General features: G+C 38.0%; 1 protein-coding gene and 1 long non-coding RNA gene across 5 annotated transcripts; one reads left to right on the top strand and one right to left on the bottom strand.

The window, feature by feature from the left end:
* The first annotated feature begins 697 nt into the window (after positions 1–697).
* ago3a (argonaute RISC catalytic component 3a) lies at positions 698–21,195 on the top strand. 4 transcript variants are annotated; one of them, XR_013326832.1, is made up of 20 exons: positions 698–1,401; positions 8,742–8,913; positions 8,998–9,118; positions 9,189–9,397; positions 10,358–10,494; positions 12,030–12,164; positions 12,244–12,331; positions 13,349–13,496; positions 13,586–13,705; positions 13,776–13,919; positions 15,061–15,194; positions 15,269–15,453; positions 16,423–16,582; positions 16,642–16,732; positions 16,814–17,008; positions 17,859–17,993; positions 18,217–18,318; positions 18,757–18,956; positions 19,652–19,893; positions 21,082–21,195. XR_013326832.1 is itself a non-coding variant. In XM_077720440.1 (20 exons), the coding sequence occupies exons 2-20, from the start codon at positions 1,383–1,385 to the stop codon at positions 19,758–19,760; spliced, it is 2,604 nt and encodes an 867-aa protein (XP_077576566.1). In that variant the 5' UTR covers positions 698–966; positions 1,081–1,382; the 3' UTR covers positions 19,761–20,356. The 4 variants fall into 4 exon arrangements, 3 of the variants coding, with proteins under 3 accessions (XP_077576566.1, XP_077576565.1, XP_077576568.1); XM_077720440.1 differs by lacking the exon at positions 21,082–21,195 and having other exon boundaries at positions 698–966; positions 1,081–1,401; positions 19,652–20,356; XM_077720439.1 differs by lacking the exon at positions 21,082–21,195 and having other exon boundaries at positions 19,652–20,356.
* Positions 1,855–11,937, bottom strand: LOC144199075 (uncharacterized). Its single transcript, XR_013326833.1, has 2 exons — positions 11,833–11,937; positions 1,855–3,066 (listed from the first exon to the last, which is right to left on the bottom strand). It is a non-coding gene; the product is annotated as an uncharacterized LOC144199075 (long non-coding RNA).
* Positions 21,196–21,575: the final 380 nt, after the last annotated feature.

Below are 21,575 nucleotides of genomic sequence, written 5' to 3' on the forward strand. Positions count from 1 at the left end.
GCCTCACCATCTGACTAAGCAATATCGAAGCCACTGATCAAGAACAGTCCTTATCAAAGCACTTCCCAATAGACTTGGAATAAAAAGGACTTGGAAGTGTTACTTTCTATTGGCTCTGTATGTGATAGTAGTAATGGAAACTGTTGGGGAGGGTTATTTTTTAAGAAGAAAATAAATTTGTTTTTTAAATAATTCTGTGCAAGTCTGTTTTTGTATTCCTAATTAGGCACATGTATGCAATTTAAGGATTGGATTTGGAGGAATAATATGAAGTCTATTTTTTTTCAGTGTGTCGTACTTGGAGTTTCCAAGATATGTTAATATTTGGTGTCAAAATATTAAGATATATTTTGATCAGATTTTTTTTCATTCTGCTGAAAACATTGTACATTATCAATCTGAAAATTCATTTTTTATTGGGTTATAAGTAATCAAAAAATTCAGACTAAATGACAAGTTATATTTGTGATGCAATGCTAAATATTACTTTTGGTAATTACTATCTTTAGTCACAATATAAAATGTTACCATTTCTGAAAAAAATATATTAAAAAAAACGTTATGAGGGGATCCTTGGGGAAGCACAAATGTCATTGAATGCATCATTGCTGCGTAAACCCATTTGAACAGGAAGTAGGAGGCGGAGCTAAATCTGTGACGTAACCGGCGCAGTGCCTGACTTGCCCATATTTAGCAGGCTCGCCTCGCACAGAGCCCCATCCAGCCAGCCGGATACTTCATCTGTCATCCTCCGGAAAAATCTCAACTCTTTCGGCGTGCCCTGACGATCCGACAGCTGGATTTCCCCCATTTTTCGGACATCTTGTCGCGTAAACCATCCGGTGAAAGTGCCTATTTGTATTTCTCCCCCCATCCCTCTTAAAAGTAACCATAGCCGAAATTCCACCTCGCTGAGATCGTGCTAACAAGGCTAACATTAGCCTCTTTCCCCCAACGAGTATTTGGGTATGACACGGCTTTAAATCCACCTAAAGACGTTCTTTCTGTTCTATTTGAACAATTTGGCTCCGTTTTAATGACTTCCTGGTTGCCGATGTACTTTTTCCATCCAAAAATAAGAGCGGCTTGACGAGGGGGCTAATCGGAGCTAACCCCGAGAGACGCCGCGTTTGCAGTGACACACTGGGACTGGGCACGTCGCCAACGGGGAGGAGGACGTGGAGGGGCGGCCTAAGGCTTGACACTTTCCCCCTGGGTAAGGCGGGCTCGAAGAGGCCCGGAGTCCGCCACTCTGCGGGGGCACAAGCGTCGTTGAGCCGCGGGGAGACACCGGCTTGAAGGGAGGGGAGGAGAAGGCGCTGGACCAGGCGGATTTTTTGACAAGTGGGATCCGGGAAGTAAACCGGACACTGACCTCATGAATGGAAATCGGAACTACAGGTAAGACTGTTTAAAAAAAAAAGTATTTATTTTGATTTATAGTAGTACCACAAATGGTTTTATCCAAGGCCGAGCAGGTTACTAAACACCCGGCGAAATTGTTTACCGTAGTCAGGGAAACTGCCATCGACCTGCATACAATGGAGGCTTTTGGAAACTCCAAAAAAAATGCACTTTTGTGGAATTAAAATGATAATGTGAACTAATAATTGTCAAAAAGTACATTGGAGATGGTATGTAAATTTTTTTTACCCAAGATGCAAGTACATTTGTGCTGCTTGTTACAATACGCCGCTGGCATAGATGCTTAGATAAACTACATAAATTATTTGTATTAAATGAATGATTTTAATCCCAGTGCATTGAAATAATCTGCAATGGTTGTGAATCATTGATGATGAACAGTGAAGCAATGCTGATGACAAAAATTAGACTGAAATGAGCAACTATACCTCATTAAAAACATTTTAAATGATTCATACAAACTGTTTATTCAATGACACATTAACATTTTATTGCAAAAAGTGCCATTGTCACAAAATCATTGGTACATGTTAGATTTATTTTTGAGATCTTCATATTTAACTGTCACTCTTCAAACCCTGATCATCTTGTTCAACCAGCTATTCGGACATGGTAATGTTGAAGAAATTGAGATTGGTCGTAAGACTTTCAGTAATTCCTGTTTTTGGGGTAAGTCTTGGTTTTTAGCACAACATTAGGCCATACTGTTTCCTCTTGCGGTCTATGTGGTTTAGTTCATCTTGTAGTAGATTTTAGCTTCCCTAATTGTAGGCACTTAGGTTTTTCGTGCACACAGTTGTTTGAGAAAAATAAAACCACCGCTTTGTAGATGATACCAATCAGCCAAAAATGATGTGATTGGCCCAGATTTCTGATTGGACAACTCTAAAGTGTAAATAAAGAAACTTTTTGAGATCATTTCAACTGTTTTTTTTTTTCCAGAAGTAATTTGTGCTAACTTTCTAAAGTGAATAAATTGCTGTGGTCTTACATTAGCTTCCTTTTGAGCTATAGCCTGTTAGCAACCTGTCCTGAATTACCCTTGACATATTGGCTAGTGGGAAACATGCTGTGTCTGCAGTTGTTATTGAGGCCTTGAGTGATTATTTAAAAAGTGGACTGACAATCTTGAGCGCTTTAAAGTGCTGGCAATCATTACAAACAATAGGTGGAATTTTAGAGGGTTCATTTTAGGGGAAATTTTCGACAAAAGGATCTTTCTATTTTGAGCACTTATCTTTTGTAGGAGCTGGTTTACTTTGTAGGATCATTTGAAATTGTTTTGGAGACCCTGAAAATGACAACAAATTAAAATTTCTCTGTCCATTACTAATTACTTCTACCTGCTTTGTGCATTTAGACATCATGTAAATGTCTACCCTAGAATGAGTGTTGACAGGTGACCTCCTCCCGGTTTGTGATCCCAGTGGCGGTTAAATGCCGCAAACTGCCGGCCTTTGTCCTCAGTGTAATGGAAGCGTTTCACTTACGCGAGCGTATAAACCGACTGACTGCCGGCACGTTTGACATCACTTGATCTTCACCCACCACCACCACCTCCTCATCCTCATCTCATCCTCCTCCTTAGTGTCAAGGCACTTCCCATGGTGTGAAACATGGGGGATTGGAACGGGGGTTTACCTGCCAACCAAACACAATAAGCACTATTAAAGTACTGTTCCAAGTCCTGTGAAGCAAAAAAATAAAATCTTTAAAAAAAAAAAAAAAAAGACTGATTTCGGCTTATATGCGAAAAAATACTCGAGCAAATGAATCCACAGCTGATATGACAGTTGATATATTTTGAGTCATTGTTGTCATACAAATAATTTTATTTTATTTTATAATGGGGGAAAAAGCAATTATCCTCTTCTGTAGATCATAGGTGTCAAAGTGGCGGCCCGGGGGCCAAATGTGGCCTGCTGCATCATTTTGTGCGGCCCGGGAAAGGAAATCATGAGTGCTGACCTTCTGTTTTGGGATCAAATTGAAGAGTATAGATGTATATTACATTAACGGATTTTCCCCCTTTTAAATTAATAATTGTAATTTTAAATCAATTTTTTGACCCATTTTTTTCTGTGTTTTTAGTTCAAAAATCATTTTGTAAAATCTAAAAATATATTTAAAAAAAACAAAAAATTGTTTTAGATCTATAAAAAAACAGAATATTCAGGGATATTAATCCAATTCTTTTAATCCATATATTTATAAAAAATCAAAATGTAACTAAAATGGTCTGGCCCACATTAAATCGAGTTGAGGTTAAAGAGGCCCGTGAACCAACCCGAGTCTGACACCCTTGCAGTAGATATTGATCTTCATTTAAGATGACATAAATTTGATTTAAAAAATATATATATAGTGGAAATAAAAACTAAGATGAATTATTTTACCTTCATGGCCTACACAAAATGACATTGTGGCCCAATGGTGCCCATGGGTTGCATTTGACACCTGTGCTCTATTAAGATGTAAACAGTAGGTAGTAACACAGATCCAAAATGTCCGCTGCGAAGGGGCCCCTCTGGTCAATGTGGTGTTTGCTCACAGAGCCGCTGTTGTGTGTGGGAATCACACAGAGTTAGCTCCTAGTCAGCCTTGAGCTTTCCTCTCTCGCTTCCATCGTGCGACCGGCGCCAAACGCCCCCGCCGCCCACTTCTTGTTGAAATTTGACCTGCTTTTCGTGCCAGTTTTAGGCACACACACACACTTGTTGCACACTCATTTTACCCCCTCATTTAAATATATCCGATATAAACGGACAAGAAAATGCAAATGAATGCAGCCAACGGGCTGGCTTTGAAAGATGACACTGTTGGGTTTGTCCGAGCGGCAGAACAGATTAACACCGGCTGCCGAATAAATGTAGGAATGGCTCCTTGGAAATAAATTCAAACCCTTTTTGACACCAAGGTTTGTCAATGTTACCCGACGGGGTTGTGAAACTAAACATAAGTCACGGTTTCAGTTTTAGACTCAGACAAGAATAAGGTTTCAGTTCTTTTTGCAGTGTATTAGCCTCGTGGAAAGCTACTGTATTTTCTGAACTATAAGGCGCACTGCATTATAAGGCGCACCCTCAATGAATGACACATTTTAATTATTTTTCTTATATAAGGCGGACTGTATTATAAGGCGCACTGTCCATTTTGTAGATAATTTAAGACTTAAGTGTGCCTTATAGTCATGAAAATACAGTAATTTGTTAAAAAATTTACTGGATATACTTGCATGGATTCATAATTGCATTAGCCTCGTGTAAAGCTACCGTATTTTCTGAACTATAAGGCGCACCGCATTATAAGGCGCACCCTCAATGAATGACACATTTTAATTATTTTCTATACATAAAGCAAACTGGATTATAAGGCGCACTGTCCATTTTGGAGATAATTTAAGACTTAAGTGTGCCTTATAGTCGTGAAAATATGGTAATGTTAAACAATTTACTGGATATACATGCATGGATTTATAATTGCATACATGGTTGATAAGAATTGAGATATTATGGTTCTATTCAGTTAAATATAACATCCCATTTGGAAAATGCAGTGCTTAACTAAACAATTTGCATCTTAACTCAAGGTCTACAAATTGGGTGTAATTGGCAAATAACGGGCGAATCTCAAAAGTACCCCCAATTTCTTTACGTCAGTTTTCCCGCACTTTATTTGGCACTGACAATAACCCCGCCCCCTCAGGGTCACCGCCTCTCTTCTCAGTTCTTAAAAAGCAACTCATTCTGCTATGTAGACAGCTTTAATGTAGTCACACAATTCAAGGCTGGCTTAGTGCTTCATTTGCAGTCACTCCCCATCGCGCTAACTTCATTCAAACTTTCAACAGACAATTGAAGACCCCCACTAATCCCATGCCTATCATTTCCATCCACCCATTGGTGGCCACTCTTTTGCTTTACTTCCCTAAAATTCCTGGTTATACTTTAAACTACACATAAGACACTATTAAAAAGGCTTGTTTTTTCAGCACAATTACTGCAATTAACAAGTTTTAGAGATGTTTATACAAAATGGGTTCCATTATACTGGTAATTTTTCAGAAAATGAGTAAAATTGTGATTGAGGGAGTTTAGATTTCAAATGGAAAAACAGACAAACTGTATTTTCTCGCAAATTAGCCGCCTCCCCCAAATAACTTGCCCTTAAAATTGGCTTAAAATTGTTGAATTTTACAATTTCTTTCATACAAGACACCCCCTGATTCATAATTTTCCCCTCCATATTCGTAGATTGCTAATTCTGAAACGGTGACGCCAGCACATCGAAAAAAAAAAATCAAAAAGGAAGTCATGTGAGCAGTACAACCAGGAATTGTGTCCGTAGTGGTCTAGTTTGTCATCCCTAGGTAAAATGGCGGCACCCCAAGCAAACAATGGCAGGCACAACCAAGTTTTTTCTTGTTTTATGCCAGATATGATTGATTTTTTTTCTTGAGTTTCCTTCATAGATGTCAAAATAAATTTACTTTATTGTATTATCTGTTAATCTTTCCTCTATTTTGAAATAACCGACTATATCGAACGCATTGTCTTGCACATATAAGCTGTACCCTTGATTCAGTCATCTTTTTTTGCGATAAATATGGTGTATATGCAAGAAAATACAGTAAATCGAGCTACACCCACCAGCAGATGGTCTCAAAATAGAATTCCCTCATTGAACATAATTAGCCCCCAAAAATCCCATTTTGGAATACGCGTTTCAAACATTTATGAAGAGCTGTTCTGGCAGCAATTGCAGATACTTTGGCCTTAAAGTAGACTTGGGAGGCTTTTATCTAACAGTTACTCAGTTTGATTTACTGCCCTGTGTGAATTGCTCTCAAGTGGCTTCAGTTGGCGTAAAAAAAAAAAAAGCTGACACTCCCTGGCGCGCATCCAGTGATCCCTTAAGGCTGGACCACGGATATTTTTCCATCCAATCATGTCCTTTGGTATTTTTACCACTTTGTCGCGACTAAACGTTCAGGATGTGGCGGCATTGGCTGGCGACAACCATGTATGCCAGATGCGAAACTCTAGAGAGGCCCAGGAAATGAATGTGGAGGGAGGGGGAGGAGTCAAATCCTGCCAATCAATATGGCGTTTATGCTTGTGTATGTGACTGACGCCATTGTGCTCTGTTCTCATTGCTCAAGCCTCTGTGGATTACAAATACAAGAGCAGTATTGTGAGTGCGTGCGCACCCTTGAGAGCTGTAGACGTGTATCACAAATGATGGATGTTGATTTTTTTGCCTCAATGCTCCTAAGCGACTCTGTTCTCTTGACCAGTGTGTTTTTGTGGTTTATTTTCAGAGTTTTGGTAAGATATCGGATCAAGGCTAGAGAATCAATCATGAAGTGAACTAAAATTAGGGCTTCAGATACTAATAGGGGTGGGAACCTATGGCTCGGGAGCCGTATGTGGCTCTTTTGATGGGTCGATATGGCTCGGGAGCCATCCGTGGCTCTTTTGATGGGTCTATATGGCTCGGGAGCCATATGTGGCTCTTTTGATGGGTCTATATGGCTCGGGAGCCATATGTGGCTCTTTTGATGGGTCTATATGGCTCACGAGCCATATGTGGTTCTTTTGATGGGTGTATATGGCTCTCTGCCTTTTTAAAATCATATTTTTTCTTCATTAGACTCTTTTTCATGCATTTTCTCATTGATTAGCAACAGTGAAATCATGTTCTCAAAAGAATTTAGACTTTTTTTTTACTTTCAAAGTGGTGAAATGAATAATAAATGCTCACATTTTCATGTATTTTTACTTTTGAAATTCTGATTATGGCTCTCAAGGAATAATGCTTGAAAATATGAATTGTTTATGGCTCTCTAAGTCAAAAAAAGGTTCCCGATCCCTGTACCAATAAACGATAGAAAGGTTAAAACAAAATCGGTGTAAAAAAAAAACCTACTTCAAGAGCATTGTTTTGAATTATTAATAATGTCAATCTTGTTTTTTTTAAATGTCATTGCTTTACTACCATGAAAAGGAAACCGTCTCGCCGTTTCCTGATTGTAACGGCGTCAAACGTCCACGCCTGTGACTGCTTAATCCCGCCACTCCCTTGCATCCTCCCTGGCGGCTAAGCATTAGCAGCCCTCTCACATCCGGGGCTAAATTGAATCATGCACCGATTAAGGTGACATTTTCTCCGGTCTGGATGTCTCTCCCTCTGGCTTGAAGGATTTGAGTCAAACCTGGACTCTTGTCTTTTATGTCTCACATGGGAGGCCTTGGGGGAATTACCATAACAAAACATTTCATTTTTTTTGGCGTGGCTGAAATTCCAGACATTTCTCAGAGATTGAAACTACTGACTGTAAAAGATCACTAGTTCAGTCAAGACTTGTGTTTTTGTACTCCCCCTCAACACATGTGAGTCAAATCACTGATGAATCACTTGACTTTTTTTTTTTAGGTTGGGGAAGCACAAGTAGCATATTGACTTCAATAACTTTTTGTTTTCTCAAGCGTGGCTTTTAAGTCAAAGTTCAGCAGACGCTAGAAAAGATAAAGTGTGAGTGGGGCACGTTTAAGCTGTAGTACTTTTTTGAGAGGGGAGTTAGAGTGGATCATGTGTAAGCTATCTCTGTGCTATAAATATGTTTGATTCCCAGAGTGTGGTGACGGGCTAGTTTAAACGGGTGCACGCTAAATTCAATTCAAAATCCTTTATTGTCATCATACACAGCTGTGTATAACCAAATTGGTGGTGCTACTCCAAGCTTTCCAAATTGTGTTTTCCCAGTAAAAAAAAAAACATAGATAGTAGTATAAAAGTATAAAAAGTCCCAGGTGAATTCTAAAATATTGCACAGAATTCTAAAATACCAAATTGGTGGTGCTACTCCAAGCTTTCTAAAGTTTGTTTTCCCAGTAAAAAAAAAAAATATAGGTAGTAGTATAAAAGTATAAAAAGTCCCAGGTGAATTCTAAAATATTGCACAGAATTCTAAAATATTGCACAGAATTCTAAAATATTGCACAGATTTCTAAGATATTGCACATTGTTATTGCACACCCGAAGTTATTGCACAGAGTTCTGATGGCTGTGGGAAAAAAACTGTCCTTAAGTCTATTTGTCCGTGCTTTGTGAGACCTGTAGCGTCTGCCAGAGGGCAGCAGCTGGAACAAGTTATAACCAGGGTGGTACTGGTCCCTGACAATGTTCCTTGTTCTGCTGAGATAGCGATGGCTAGCAATGTCATCCAGTGAGGGCAGAGAGCAGCCAATGATCTTCTGACCAGTGTTTTAATCTTGTGAAAAATAATCTTGAAATATCGTCTTTGTCTCCCACAGGAGCCGTTGGGGCCCAGTCCCTGTTCGCCATGCCTCGGCGGCCCGGCTATGGCACCATGGGCAAGCCCATCAAACTGCTGGCCAATTGCTTCCAGGTGGAGATCCCCAAGATGGATGTCTACCTCTACGAGGTGGACATCAAGCCTGACAAGTGTCCGCGCCGAGTCAACAGGTAAACCTTCTCTCCTGACGACCATTTTAACCTCATTTGTAGTGACTTTTCGGAGAAAAAGCATGCTTTGTTTGGTTTTTACAGGGAGGTGGTGGACTCCATGGTGCAACACTTCAAGGTGACCATATTTGGGGATCGAAGGCCAGTCTATGATGGCAAGAGGAGTCTGTACACAGCCAACCCACTACCTGTGGCACCTGCAGGGGTCAGAGATATACTCAAATGGAGTGAAAACCCTCAGATCTGTACTTGACGTCTTTTAATGCCTCTTTCAGGTGGATTTAGATGTCACTCTGCCGGGTGAGGGCGGAAAAGATCGTCCCTTTAAGGTGTCCATCAAGTTTGTGTCTCTGGTGAGCTGGCACATGCTTCACGAGGTTTTGACGGGACGCAGCATGTCCGAACCACTGGAACTGGACAAGCCCATCAGTACGAACCCTGTGCACGCCGTGGATGTGGTGCTGAGACATCTACCGTCCATGAAGTAGGTTTAAATAAAAAAAAAATCGTTTTACGCTTGGGATTTTTGTCATGTATTCCTACCGCATTTATATCAGTCACCACATCCAGCCGGAAATCAAACCCGGTTCAAACAGGATGTTAGTGGCTCCAGCCAGGCCGTCTTCTAACACAATTTTACCTGGCTGAACATAGGCAAAATCGTATCAGTGAATTATGTTACCATAGCTTCAATAAAGCTTTATCACAAGGCACCTTTTTATCTTTCATATTGGGTTTGTTTACAGCAATGTCTGTTATCACATTGGCCTTTTGACACAATGGACAAGCATGGCCTTTGCAATGGGATGCCATAATATAGTTTAATAAGAGCTTGCCACTGGCTTGATGTCTGCTCATACTGTTTACTGCAAGGGTGTCAGACTCGGGTTGGTTCGCGGGCCGCTTTAACGTCAACTCGATTTCACGTGGGCCGGACCATTATAGATATAATATTTAGATTTTTTAAATTTTATAAATGGATTAAAAGAACTAGATTTAAATCTCTGAATTTTCAGTTTTTTTTATAGATCTAAAACAATGTTTATTTTAGTTTTTTATATATTTTTAGATTTTACAAAATGATTCTTGAACTAATAAAACAGAAATATTGATCAAAAAAATTACAATTATTGATTTAAAACGGGAAAATCAGGAAATTTAATATACATCTATACTCTTCATTTTAATTTGATCCTAAAAATGAAAGTCGGCACTCATTATTTACATTCTCGGGCCACAAAAAATGATGCGGCGGGCCAGATTTGGCCCCCAGGCCGCCGCTTTGACACATATGGTATATACTGTAAACTTAAATCAGCCTGCAGGACGGCTTTTAGTATCCAATGTTCACATGTTTTGAGTTTTAAACATGGGAACTCACAGGAATTGTATTACATTTTAGTTAAAGTAAAATTCATATAGTCCAACCCCTCTCCCCCCCAAGGTACACGCCGGTGGGCCGCTCCTTCTTCTCATCACCGGAGGGCTACGACCATCCATTGGGCGGAGGCCGGGAGGTGTGGTTTGGCTTCCACCAATCCGTACGTCCCGCTATGTGGAAGATGATGCTCAACATTGACGGTGAGCAGTTAGCATGCAGACATCTTGTGGCGTTTGGTAGTGAAAAGATGACCGACTGTGTTTGTAGTTGGAGGGTAAGAAAGCTTCCAACTTAATTGGTTGCTATGGAAACAGAGCAGCATGTGGGAGGGATAGTGGGAGACTACTTCATTTGCGTTCTAGATTTCTTGAGTTCTTGAGTACTTCAAAGTGACCCGGCCGGTCTTTTTTTGTGTCACTCACTCGATTCAAGCTATGTCGTAAAAATATAATAAGTCTTCAAAGCTAATGTGGTTGGAAAGTATTCTCTTGGGTAGGAAAGAAATGTCTGTTGTCCATATTTAATAGCACAGACTAGGCTAGTTCTCTGAAATGAAGGTAGTGACAGGAAAGTGACACCCTTTAATTTTGCATTTAGGGTGACTGACTCATGGTTATTGTGTGGGGGTTGAAAGTGATGTGTCATGAAAGATGACTACACATGTCGTCTCTTTTTATGTCACTATTAAATGTTAGTGAAAAAAGTCCGTTCATTTTTAGGTGTTAGTAACATGACTCTGATTTTACCGAAACAAAAAATAATAATAATAATAGGCACGTTTGTGGATTTTTTTCTAGAAATATTCATTTTCAAAATATGTTCCACTCCTGTGTGGGTGTATTTTTGTTTTTTGAAAAGAATCTGAAGTTATGATTAGTTAATTTTGTTCCGGACATATTTAAAAAATGAGTCATTTTTCTTGAGCATGTGCTTGGAATGGCAACCATTCAACTTGGTGCATTTCCTGAGGCTCTGGTTAAAGTTGCAGAGCTTACAAACATCAACAAAAATCATGTTTCATAATAGTTAAAAATAATTTTTAGATTTTTTTTATCCTTTTTCTGTAGTGGCATTTAACAGCGATGCAAACTAAAATAAAGCTCAATATTCCCTAATGTTCTAATGCTTTTCAAATAGTTTACTTTTTCACTAGTTAAATCTTGCCAATCAATAAAAACAATGCTTTTTGGGCGTTTTTATACACTGAATATATTTAGTAGTTGAGTAAAAACTAGTGTAGTACACTACAGATGATTCATAGTATTTGGCAGCTCAAAAGTTGTTAACAAAGTTCTTACAAACAGACAATTTTGGGACTTTTCAAAGCCTCGTCAAAGCATACAAACTTCATTAAAATAAAATCTCCTTAAAAACTCAACACAGCTCTGCTTACCTTTTTGCCTGTGATGAAAAATTCTAGTTTCAGATTTTTTTTGCCCATCATGTGCTAATGTAATCCATTAATTAAAAGTTTTTCCCCATAGACCAACATTCAAACCATTTTTTTTGCCTATTTTGTTCAAAAATGTCAAACTCACCCAAAATGTTCTTGCTGCCTTAAATTCATTCTTCATAAATCCCTACTATAGAAAAGTCTTGACTTACTGCTCTGCTCCTTTGTGCATTTTGCATCATTTTTACCCTTTTTAATCCTTTGATACCATTGCCTTTATTTCACACTCAGTTGCAATTTTATAGGATCAATGACGTCATCCCCGTATCTTTTATCTGACAGTGTCGGCCACCGCCTTCTACAAAGCCCAGCCGGTCATCCAGTTTATGTGCGAAGTGCTGGATATTCACAACATTGATGAGCAGCCCCGCCCCCTCACCGACTCGCACCGGGTCAAATTCACCAAAGAAATCAAAGGTACAAAAATATCTGGGCTGGGTGAGTCTCCAAAATGAACTTGGATGGATGGAGGAGACCATTTTGTTTTGTATTCTAGGTTTGAAAGTAGAAGTGACGCATTGTGGAACCATGCGGAGGAAGTACCGCGTCTGCAATGTAACCCGTCGGCCAGCTAGCCATCAAACGTGAGTCAGAACCGGCTTTTGCGGTCATTGGGACGGATGGGGGTGGATAGAACCAGCTCCAGGTGGAAAATCAAGGAAACCAGATGCTTGCCAACTGGCTTTTTTTTTTGATTCGGCATTAGTCATTCAGTAGAAGAGTGGCGAGAACTGTTCATCATCTTAGTCTGGTTTATTTATTCATGAAGATAACACAAGAATAGTTGAAGTGTTATATCTCACTTAAAGTTGGACAGAAATGTATTAAGATTCGGTTGAAAATGACATTTTTTAGTTCCAATTTGGTGTGTTTTATAAATGAGATCATTGAGAGTGTACGGATTTGTTTAGATTAAGAAATATGTTTAAACCCTGCAGTATGGACAGTAATGTATTACCATGTTAATTCTAATTCATGCAGAACTTTTAACTTTTAAACAGGATTTATATTTCTTCAAATGTGTTACAAACTATTTGTAGTTAGAGCAAATCATGTTACAATCCCTTTCCATTGTATTTTAATATTGGAAGGAATGACATTAGAAAGGAATAAAATGTTAATTAAATATCAAAAATAGTTCCATTACAGATGAAGATTAGACACATATTACATACACCACTATGTAGCAGAATTTTTTTTTTAATATTTAGATTTTTTTTTAGAAATGGCTTAAAAGAACTGGATTTAAAATCCCTGAATATTCAGTTTTTTATAGATCTAAAACAATGTTTGTTTTAGCTTTATTAATATATTTTTAGATTTTACAAAATGATTTTTGAACTAAAAACACAGAAAAATTGATCAAAAAATGACAACTATTGATTTAAAAGGCGGAAAATCAGGACATTTAATATACATCTATATTTTTCATTTTAATTTGATCCTAAAACAGAAAGTCGACACTCATGATTTACTTTTCCGGGCCACACAAAATGATGCGCTGGGCCATATTTGGCCCCCGGGCTGCCACTTTGACACACGTGGTCTATTCTATAGTATTTGTCTACTATGTTGATGTCTGCACTCTTATCTTCATGCAGGTTCCCCCTCCAGCTGGAAAACGGCCAAACCGTGGAGCGCACGGTAGCCCTGTACTTCAGGGAAAAGTACAGCCTACAGCTCAAGTATCCACACCTGCCATGTTTGCAAGTGGGCCAGGAGCAAAAGCATACCTATTTGCCACTGGAGGTGAGAATAAAAAAGACTCTACTTTAAAAAAACGTGCATAAAAACAAGCACAGAAGAAAAAATCAAGCTTTTTCGGTGTGTTTTTGTAGGTGTGTAACATTGTAGCTGGTCAACGTTGCATTAAAAAGCTGACAGATAATCAGACGTCCACCATGATTAAGGCTACGGCTCGTTCTGCACCTGATAGACAGGAAGAAATCAGTCGGCTGGTGAGATCCATAGAGAATTGTTTTTGTTGAATTGAGTTTTAAAGTGTGTTTTTCCTTTTTTTTTTTTTAGGTACGCAGCGCCAACTATGATGCCGACCCCTTCGTCCAAGAGTTCCAGTTCAAAGTGCGCGACGAGATGGCCCACGTGACGGGGCGAGTGCTACCCGCCCCCATGCTGCAGTACGGCGGCAGGGTGAGCACAGAGCACTTTATGGTACCCTTCTTTTAAATCACAACCATATTCTCTTGTCTTTGTCTGAAGTGCTATCCGCCTCATTTTCCTTTGCGCCAATATCGGTTTTGGTACTTGTGGCTCAACTTGTCATTTGTAATATAATGGATAGGAATTTTTGGAATAATGCTAATTATAAATGTAAAATTTGATTAACTGTTGGAGACTTAGCCATAATGGAAATTAACATCTGTTTAATTGAGTTTGAGTCCAATTTTGATGAATTTTGGCATTTTTTTTTGCAATCCCAGTTCGGTAAACTGTAAACCTAAACACACAAATTTCCCAAAAACGGGATGAATAAAGTTATTTAATCCAATCTGAAGACAATTACATGTATTGTATGCTAAAATATAAACATAAACATAACTAAATTCTAACATTACAATGCCAGAAGCCATTGTGAATAAAATATTAGTTGAAAACAAAAAAAAACGCCCTCTGGCGGTCATCTGGGATAACAGCAGTTTTTTCTGTGTAGTACTTTACTATTTTACATTATTTTACAGTACTTAGATATTAAACAGTACTTAGATATTAAACAGTATTTAGATATTAAACAGTACTTAGGTATTAAACAGTACTTAGATATTAAACAGTACTTAGATATTAAACAGTACTTAAATATTAAACAGTACTTAGATATTAAACAGTACTGAGATATTAAACAGTACTTAGATATTAAACAGTACTTAGATATTAAACAGTACTTAGATATTAAACAGTACTTAGATATTAAACAGTACTTGGATATTAAACAGTACTTAGATATTAAACAGTACTTAGAAATTAAACATTATACATTTTGAATTTAAAAAAAATAGTTTGAGTCACCTGAATGGCTTTAAATTGCGAAATAATTATGTTATTTCTCCTTTTAAAAAGAGTTTAATTTAAATTTTGAAACCTCATTAAAAATACTCCTTTTCTTCTGAAACTATAATTATGCAGTGAATCTGCAAAATATTGTCCAAAAACAAGGAAGCAATGTGATTATTTTCCACAGTGCAACATACATAATGTGTTGCTTTAACTCGTCTTTTTGTATGTTTTTGTGTTGTGTCTGCACGTTTTGCTCTAATAATCCCGCGTACACAAGGTGAGACTGCACTTGTCGTTTCAGAACCGCACGGTGGCAACGCCCAGTCATGGCGTCTGGGACATGAGAGGCAAGCAGTTCCATACGGGTGTTGAGATCAAAATGTGGGCCATCGCTTGCTTCGCCACACAACGCCAGTGTCGGGAGGATATTCTTAAGTTAGAATTTTTAAGAACTTTTAAGTGATGACATTGACTTTGATGGTGTTAACGTAATTGCAATGTTTATTCAGAGCGTTTACAGACCAGCTACGCAAGATCTCGAAAGACGCCGGAATGCCAATTCAGGGTCAGCCGTGCTTTTGCAAGTACGCCCAGGGAGCGGACAGCGTAGAACCCATGTTCAGACATCTGAAGAACATTTACGCCGGGCTCCAGCTCATCATCGTCATCCTTCCCGGCAAAACTCCCGTCTATGGTAAGATAATTTCATATTAATTTATTCACTGCTGTAAATAGTGATGACTATTAAAATCCATTTACTAAAGCTATAACAAATCTTGTAGAGGAAAAGGATTTTTTTGGGAAATCAGAATTAATTGACCTAATTAATCAGCCCTTGGAAAGAAAATAAAAAATCCAATCATTACGAACAACAAAAAGTTTTACTTCAGAGAACCTACAAAAAAATATTATTACTACCTAACCGTGATCGGACGTTTGGTCGCCGGTCTTTTGGTTCCTTTTGCTCCCTTTTGGTTGCCGGTCAAATGTACTTGGATATTAAACAGTACTTAGATATTAAACAGTACTTAGATATTAAACCGTACTTAGATATTAAACAGTACCTAGATATTAAACAGTACTTAGATATGAAACAGTACTTAGATATTAAACAGTACTTAGATATTAAACAATACTTAGATATTAAACAGTGCTCAGATATTAAACAGTACTTAGATATTAAACAGTACTTGGATATTAAACAGTACTTAGATATTAAACTCTCTCTCTCTTAGATATTAAACTCTCTCTCTCTTAGATATTAAACTCTCCTCTCTCTTAGATATTAAACTCTCTCTCTCTTAGATATTAAACTCTCTCTCTCTTAGATATTAAACTCTCTCTCTCTTAGATATTAAACTCTCTCTCTCTTAGATATTAAACTCTCTCTCTCTTAGATATTAAACTCTCTCTCTCTTAGATATTAAACTCTCTCTCTCTTAGATATTAAACTCTCTCTCATGAATATAATTTTGAGAGCTGGCTTCAACAGTGAATTCTCTGCCACCATTTGACCGGCGACCAAAAGACCGGCGACCAAACGTCCAACCCAACTGACCTGCCGTGGTTCTCCAGCATTTGCCATATAAAACCTGGCATTTCTGCCCATTCAACTTCTAATTCATCCTTCTCTAAAACCCATTGAAATGCTGTCCTTATTTAGCCGAGGTGAAGCGTGTTGGAGACACTCTGCTGGGCATGGCCACCCAGTGCGTCCAGGTTAAGAATGTAGTCAAGACATCCCCTCAAACCCTCTCCAACCTCTGCCTCAAGATCAATGTTAAATTGGGGGGCATCAACAACATCCTTGTGCCACACCAACGGTAAGCGTTACCTTCTCTCGCCACCTCGACACCATTTCATTTTTTACACGTTTCCTCAGGCCATCAGTGTTTCAGCAACCCGTCATTTTCCTGGGAGCAGATGTTACTCATCCACCCGCTGGTGATGGCAAAAAGCCTTCCATTGCAGCAGTATGTTTAAATCTTTGCGTATCTATTACTGTTTGTGTAGCCATTACCCATTACTTGACATCATGTGTTTTTCTTTCTTAGGTGGTGGGCAGCATGGACGCCCACCCCAGCCGCTACTGTGCCACCGTGCGGGTTCAGAGGCCAAGGCAGGAGGTGATCCAGGACTTGGCCTCAATGGTGCGCGAGCTGCTTATTCAGTTCTACAAGTCGACGCGTTACAAGCCCACACGCATCATCTTCTACAGGGATGGAGTTTCTGAAGGCCAGTTCAGACAGGTTAGGGTTGGGCAAACTTTTGGGCCCGGGGGCCATATTGTCTTTAAATATTTGACAGATGGGCCGGGTCAGCACAAGATACGATACATATAAAAAAGTGCATCCGTTAACAGTACATATGAAACATAAACAGAAAAAAAGGACTAAAGTGTTAACATACTCATCACTCATCATTAAAAGTATAAATAATTCTAACTATAAATAATAGAAAGTTTGGAATATGCAATGTTAAAGTTTTAAAAAATATATGATGAATCTGAAAATTCATTTTGATGATTTTCCGGGATCAGCACAATGATCTTAAAGTAAAAATAATATATTTTTTTCTTGGCACTATTTTGATAATAGCAATACGTACCTATATTCTGCAATACTGCTCTCTGGTGTTATAGCAAATGTGACAACTACTAAACCATGGGAAAGTATATTTAATTCCCATTGAAACATTTCAAAGTAGACCTAAAAGGGATTTTTACCAATATTTAGAAATATATAGATTTTTTTACATTTAAACAATAAAAATTCAAATTCAAAACACATAAATAGTAGTATAAAAGTATAAAAAGTCACATCCCTGTTAGGTGAATTCTAAAATATTGCACAGAATTCTAAAATTCTAAAAAAAATTCACAATATTGCTAAGCTAAAAATGAATAATGACCATAAGAGAATTTGTACTTAGGACTCTTTCATTACAGTAATATTGACAATCTGGTGCTCAAGTTATAGCAAATGTGACAACTAACCCATGGAAAAGTATATTTCATTCCCATTGAAACATTTAAAAGTAGACCTAAAAAGGGTTTTTACTTATATTTATATATTTTTTTACATTTTTTTTCTTGTTCAGGTGCTGTATTATGAGCTGCTGGCAATCCGTGAGGCCTGCATCAGCCTGGAAAAAGAGTACCAGCCGGGCATTACCTACATTGTGGTGCAAAAACGACACCATACACGCCTCTTCTGCGCCGATCGCAATGAACGAGTACGTCCCCCTTCCGACCGTATACCAAGAAAATATGACTCCGATCGTTTTGTTTCGGTGAAAGAATTGGGTCCAAAGATGATGCGGGGTTTCAACATCCTAAAGGCATTAGGCTTTAAACCCTTTGACTGAATCGATGTGATTTTTTTTTTGTTCTTCAAAAGACTAAAATGAAACCAAAATGTGCTTATCTTGCTTCAGTAAATATTTCTATGATTGTCAGGTGGGACGCAGTGGCAACATTCCCGCTGGTACGACCGTGGATACGGATATTACCCATCCTTACGAGTTTGATTTTTACCTCTGCAGTCATGCTGGAATACAAGTAAGCTCTCTTTTTACCATTAAATAGTATAGTTGTTCCCCCAACCCAAATGTTGTGGGTTACATCTAAGTAATGAAAAAAAAAGGGGGGGGACGGATATGTTCTTTTACACCCAAAAATTACATAGAATTATGTTTTACACAACTATTATTGCAAAATTAAAAAGATTTACATTTTTTTACTAAAATGATTAAAATGATTGTTAATTATTTCAACAAATTTTACAGTATTTTACCTCCTAAAAAATCTAAAAGAATTAAAAATGTTTTTTAGTTTTACTCATGTAATATTGCCTTTTTTTGGATAACTGATACTATAATAATCATTTGCCTAATCAGCCCCTATACAAAGAAATCATAACATTAAAGTCTGTCCCCATACAACTTAGAAGTAAGCATTTTCTTGCATATCTGATTATGAATTGCAATGAATTGGCAGGGCACTAGCCGACCCTCCCACTACCACGTGCTGTGGGACGACAACTGTTTCACCGCCGACGAGTTCCAGCTGCTCACCTACCAGTTGTGCCACACCTACGTACGCTGTACCCGCTCGGTGTCCATACCCGCGCCTGCCTACTACGCCCATTTGGTGGCCTTCCGTGCTCGCTACCATTTGGTCGATAAAGAACATGACAGGTAGGTATAGGTTAGCAAGTGCTGACACAAAATGGCTCTTCATTTTGTAGCTCAGTTACACATTAGTTTTACAGTCAACATTCGGCACTGTCAATTTTGAGCTTATAAACCACCGACAAGCTAACCCACTGGTGTCAAAGTGGCGGCCCGGGGGCCAAATCTGGTCCGCTGCATTATTTTGTATGGCCCGGGAAAGTAAATCAAAAGTGACTTTCTGTTTTACGATCAAATTACTAAAATGAAGAGTGTAGATGTATATTAAATTTCCTGATTTTCTCCCTTTTTAAATCAATAATTGTAATTTTTTAATATATTTTTTAGTGTTTTTAGTTCAAAAATCATTTTGTAAAATCTAAAAATATATGAAAAAAAAGCTAAAATAAACATTGTTTTATATCTATAATAAATTGAATATTCAGGGCTTTTAATCCACTTCTTTTAATCCATTTATTAAAAAAAATCTAAATATTATATCTAAAATGGTCCAGCTCACGTGAAATCAAGTTGACATTCTGAAAAATTGGATAGTAGATAGCTGGGATGCACCATTTTTAGATTTGAAATCAGCCAATTTACCAGTACAATTGACTAATGTTATGATTGTTAGACTATTTATGTCTCGGTCACAAAAATGGGGAAAAAAATACTCATTCCCGCCATTGACACTTATTACTTACTGTCTCTTTTCCGTCTAGCGCCGAGGGCAGCCACGTTTCCGGTCAGAGTAACGGTCGAGACCCCCAGGCCTTGGCTAAAGCTGTCCAGATCCACCATGACACCCTGAGGACCATGTACTTCGCCTGAGCTGCAACCCACCACCACCATTTCCATCTTACACTCATGAACACACACACACACACACACACACTCTAACATACACACACACACACATACACACACACTGACCTAGTCAATCCGGACCCGACACTGTGCAGAGGTAAGCAGGGAGGAGGATACGGCACCCCACACTGGATAAAAGATGCAAAAAAATGCTGCTTTTAACCAGAAAAAAACAAACAACTCAGCACTAATATGCAATAGAAACCAGCCAACTCCTTTATTTCCAATCCCGCCCCCCTTTTTTTGTTTACTTGTATTTGGAGCTGTATTCCGATTCCCTCCCGTTCGATTCTACCCAACTGCTCCCCAGCAACTCAAGTCGGTTAATCAGCAGCAAAAGGAGCACTTTTACATTCTTTTTGTGTGTGTGGTTTTGAAGCAAACGAGGGAGCAGAGTGGAATGGCTCAAAGATTATGGATTCATTTTTTTTTTAAACCTACCCACCCTGTGAAATATCCACTTTGAGCACACTGCCATCAGCTGGTTATGAGGTAGAATGACCTCTTTTCTGATATTGTATTTAAAATTAAAACCCTTCTGTTCTGCTGCAGGTCAAATTTAGGTATCTTAGTTTTTTTTCCTTACATAATTTGTTTAATGTGTAAAAACACGTTTTAAATCCTCTTTTTGTTGGTTTTTGTGAGGCTAGTTTTTCATTGATTTTTGCAGGTCAATTTTACTGTAGATTTTTTAGCTTTATTTGCTCGCCCAATGGAATTTAAGTTTTTATTTTGAAATGTATTTGGATTAAAATTTTAGAAAAAATACCCTTTGAAAAATATCTAAATCTCAATTATATTATATTTTTCCTCAGGTTTTTTTATTTTTAACTTAATTCGTTTAAAATAAAATCTGAATACAAAAGATGATTTAAAAATATATATATATTTAAATAGGAGTGTACTATAAAGTGCATAATAAACAAACATTAATGCAATGTTAAAATTTAAATAGTCAGTTTGAAAAACAACAAAAGAAGTATTCCTTAAAAATAGCTCATTTTATCACACAACCCAATATGAATATTAATGGGTTAATTTGACCTGCAGCATAATAAGAGGGTTAAAAATAACCGCTGTCACTTTTATATTGTCTTGATATTCATCGCAGCCATTTCTGGATTTTGTTTCTTTTGTCTTATTTAAAGTATAACACTGTTCTTGTTGTTTTTCTCGTATATATCGTGATGTCACCTCCCCCCCTTTTTTAATTGACTTTTGCATCTTGTGAAGCTTCGACATTCTTTTACTTTCTTAGTATTTCTCATTTGATTTTTCCCCGCAGCTATTTTTCCTCCCAAAAAGTGGGAGATCATGTCGAAAAGGTCTCCACTTGTGCAATAATATGCAGAAGGAAAGAAAAATTGAAATAATTGAAGCATTTGGTGAGTAGTTAACAGTCTGTTTGGCACTTTTTTTTGGAAGAAATAATTTTTTAGCTCATTTCCAGTGTACGTAATGTGTATTTAAACGCCATTTCAGCTTCTTACTTGAAGGATTTCTACACGTACGTCATTTTAAAACTCCGACAAAACTTATTTTGGACCTAGTTGCAACAACGTGGAGTTCAAAGGCCATAAAAGAGAGGGCGGGAGTATTTAAGTGCCTGGTTTAAGGGTGAATCGCGCCATGCCGAGCGGGCAAAATAGACAAAAAAAATGACAAGTTTCACCCAATGCCTCGCGTTCTTCTCAAAAAAAAAAAAAACGGACTTTTATACACGATTTCATCACAAAATCAACGTGATTTCAATGTGCGTTTATCATGTTTTTTGCCTGT

This window comes from Stigmatopora nigra, chromosome 7 (genome assembly GCF_051989575.1).
Source record: "Stigmatopora nigra isolate UIUO_SnigA chromosome 7, RoL_Snig_1.1, whole genome shotgun sequence".
Lineage (NCBI taxonomy): Eukaryota > Metazoa > Chordata > Actinopteri > Syngnathiformes > Syngnathidae > Stigmatopora > Stigmatopora nigra.

Coding starts and splice junctions, on each gene's coding strand:
- ago3a (XM_077720439.1), top strand. Junction 9,398..10,357: donor AGACATCTACCGTCCATGAA/GTAGGTTTAAAT, acceptor CTCCCCCCCAAG/GTACACGCCGGTGGGCCGCT. Junction 15,454..16,422: donor CGGCAAAACTCCCGTCTATG/GTAAGATAATTT, acceptor GTCCTTATTTAG/CCGAGGTGAAGCGTGTTGGA.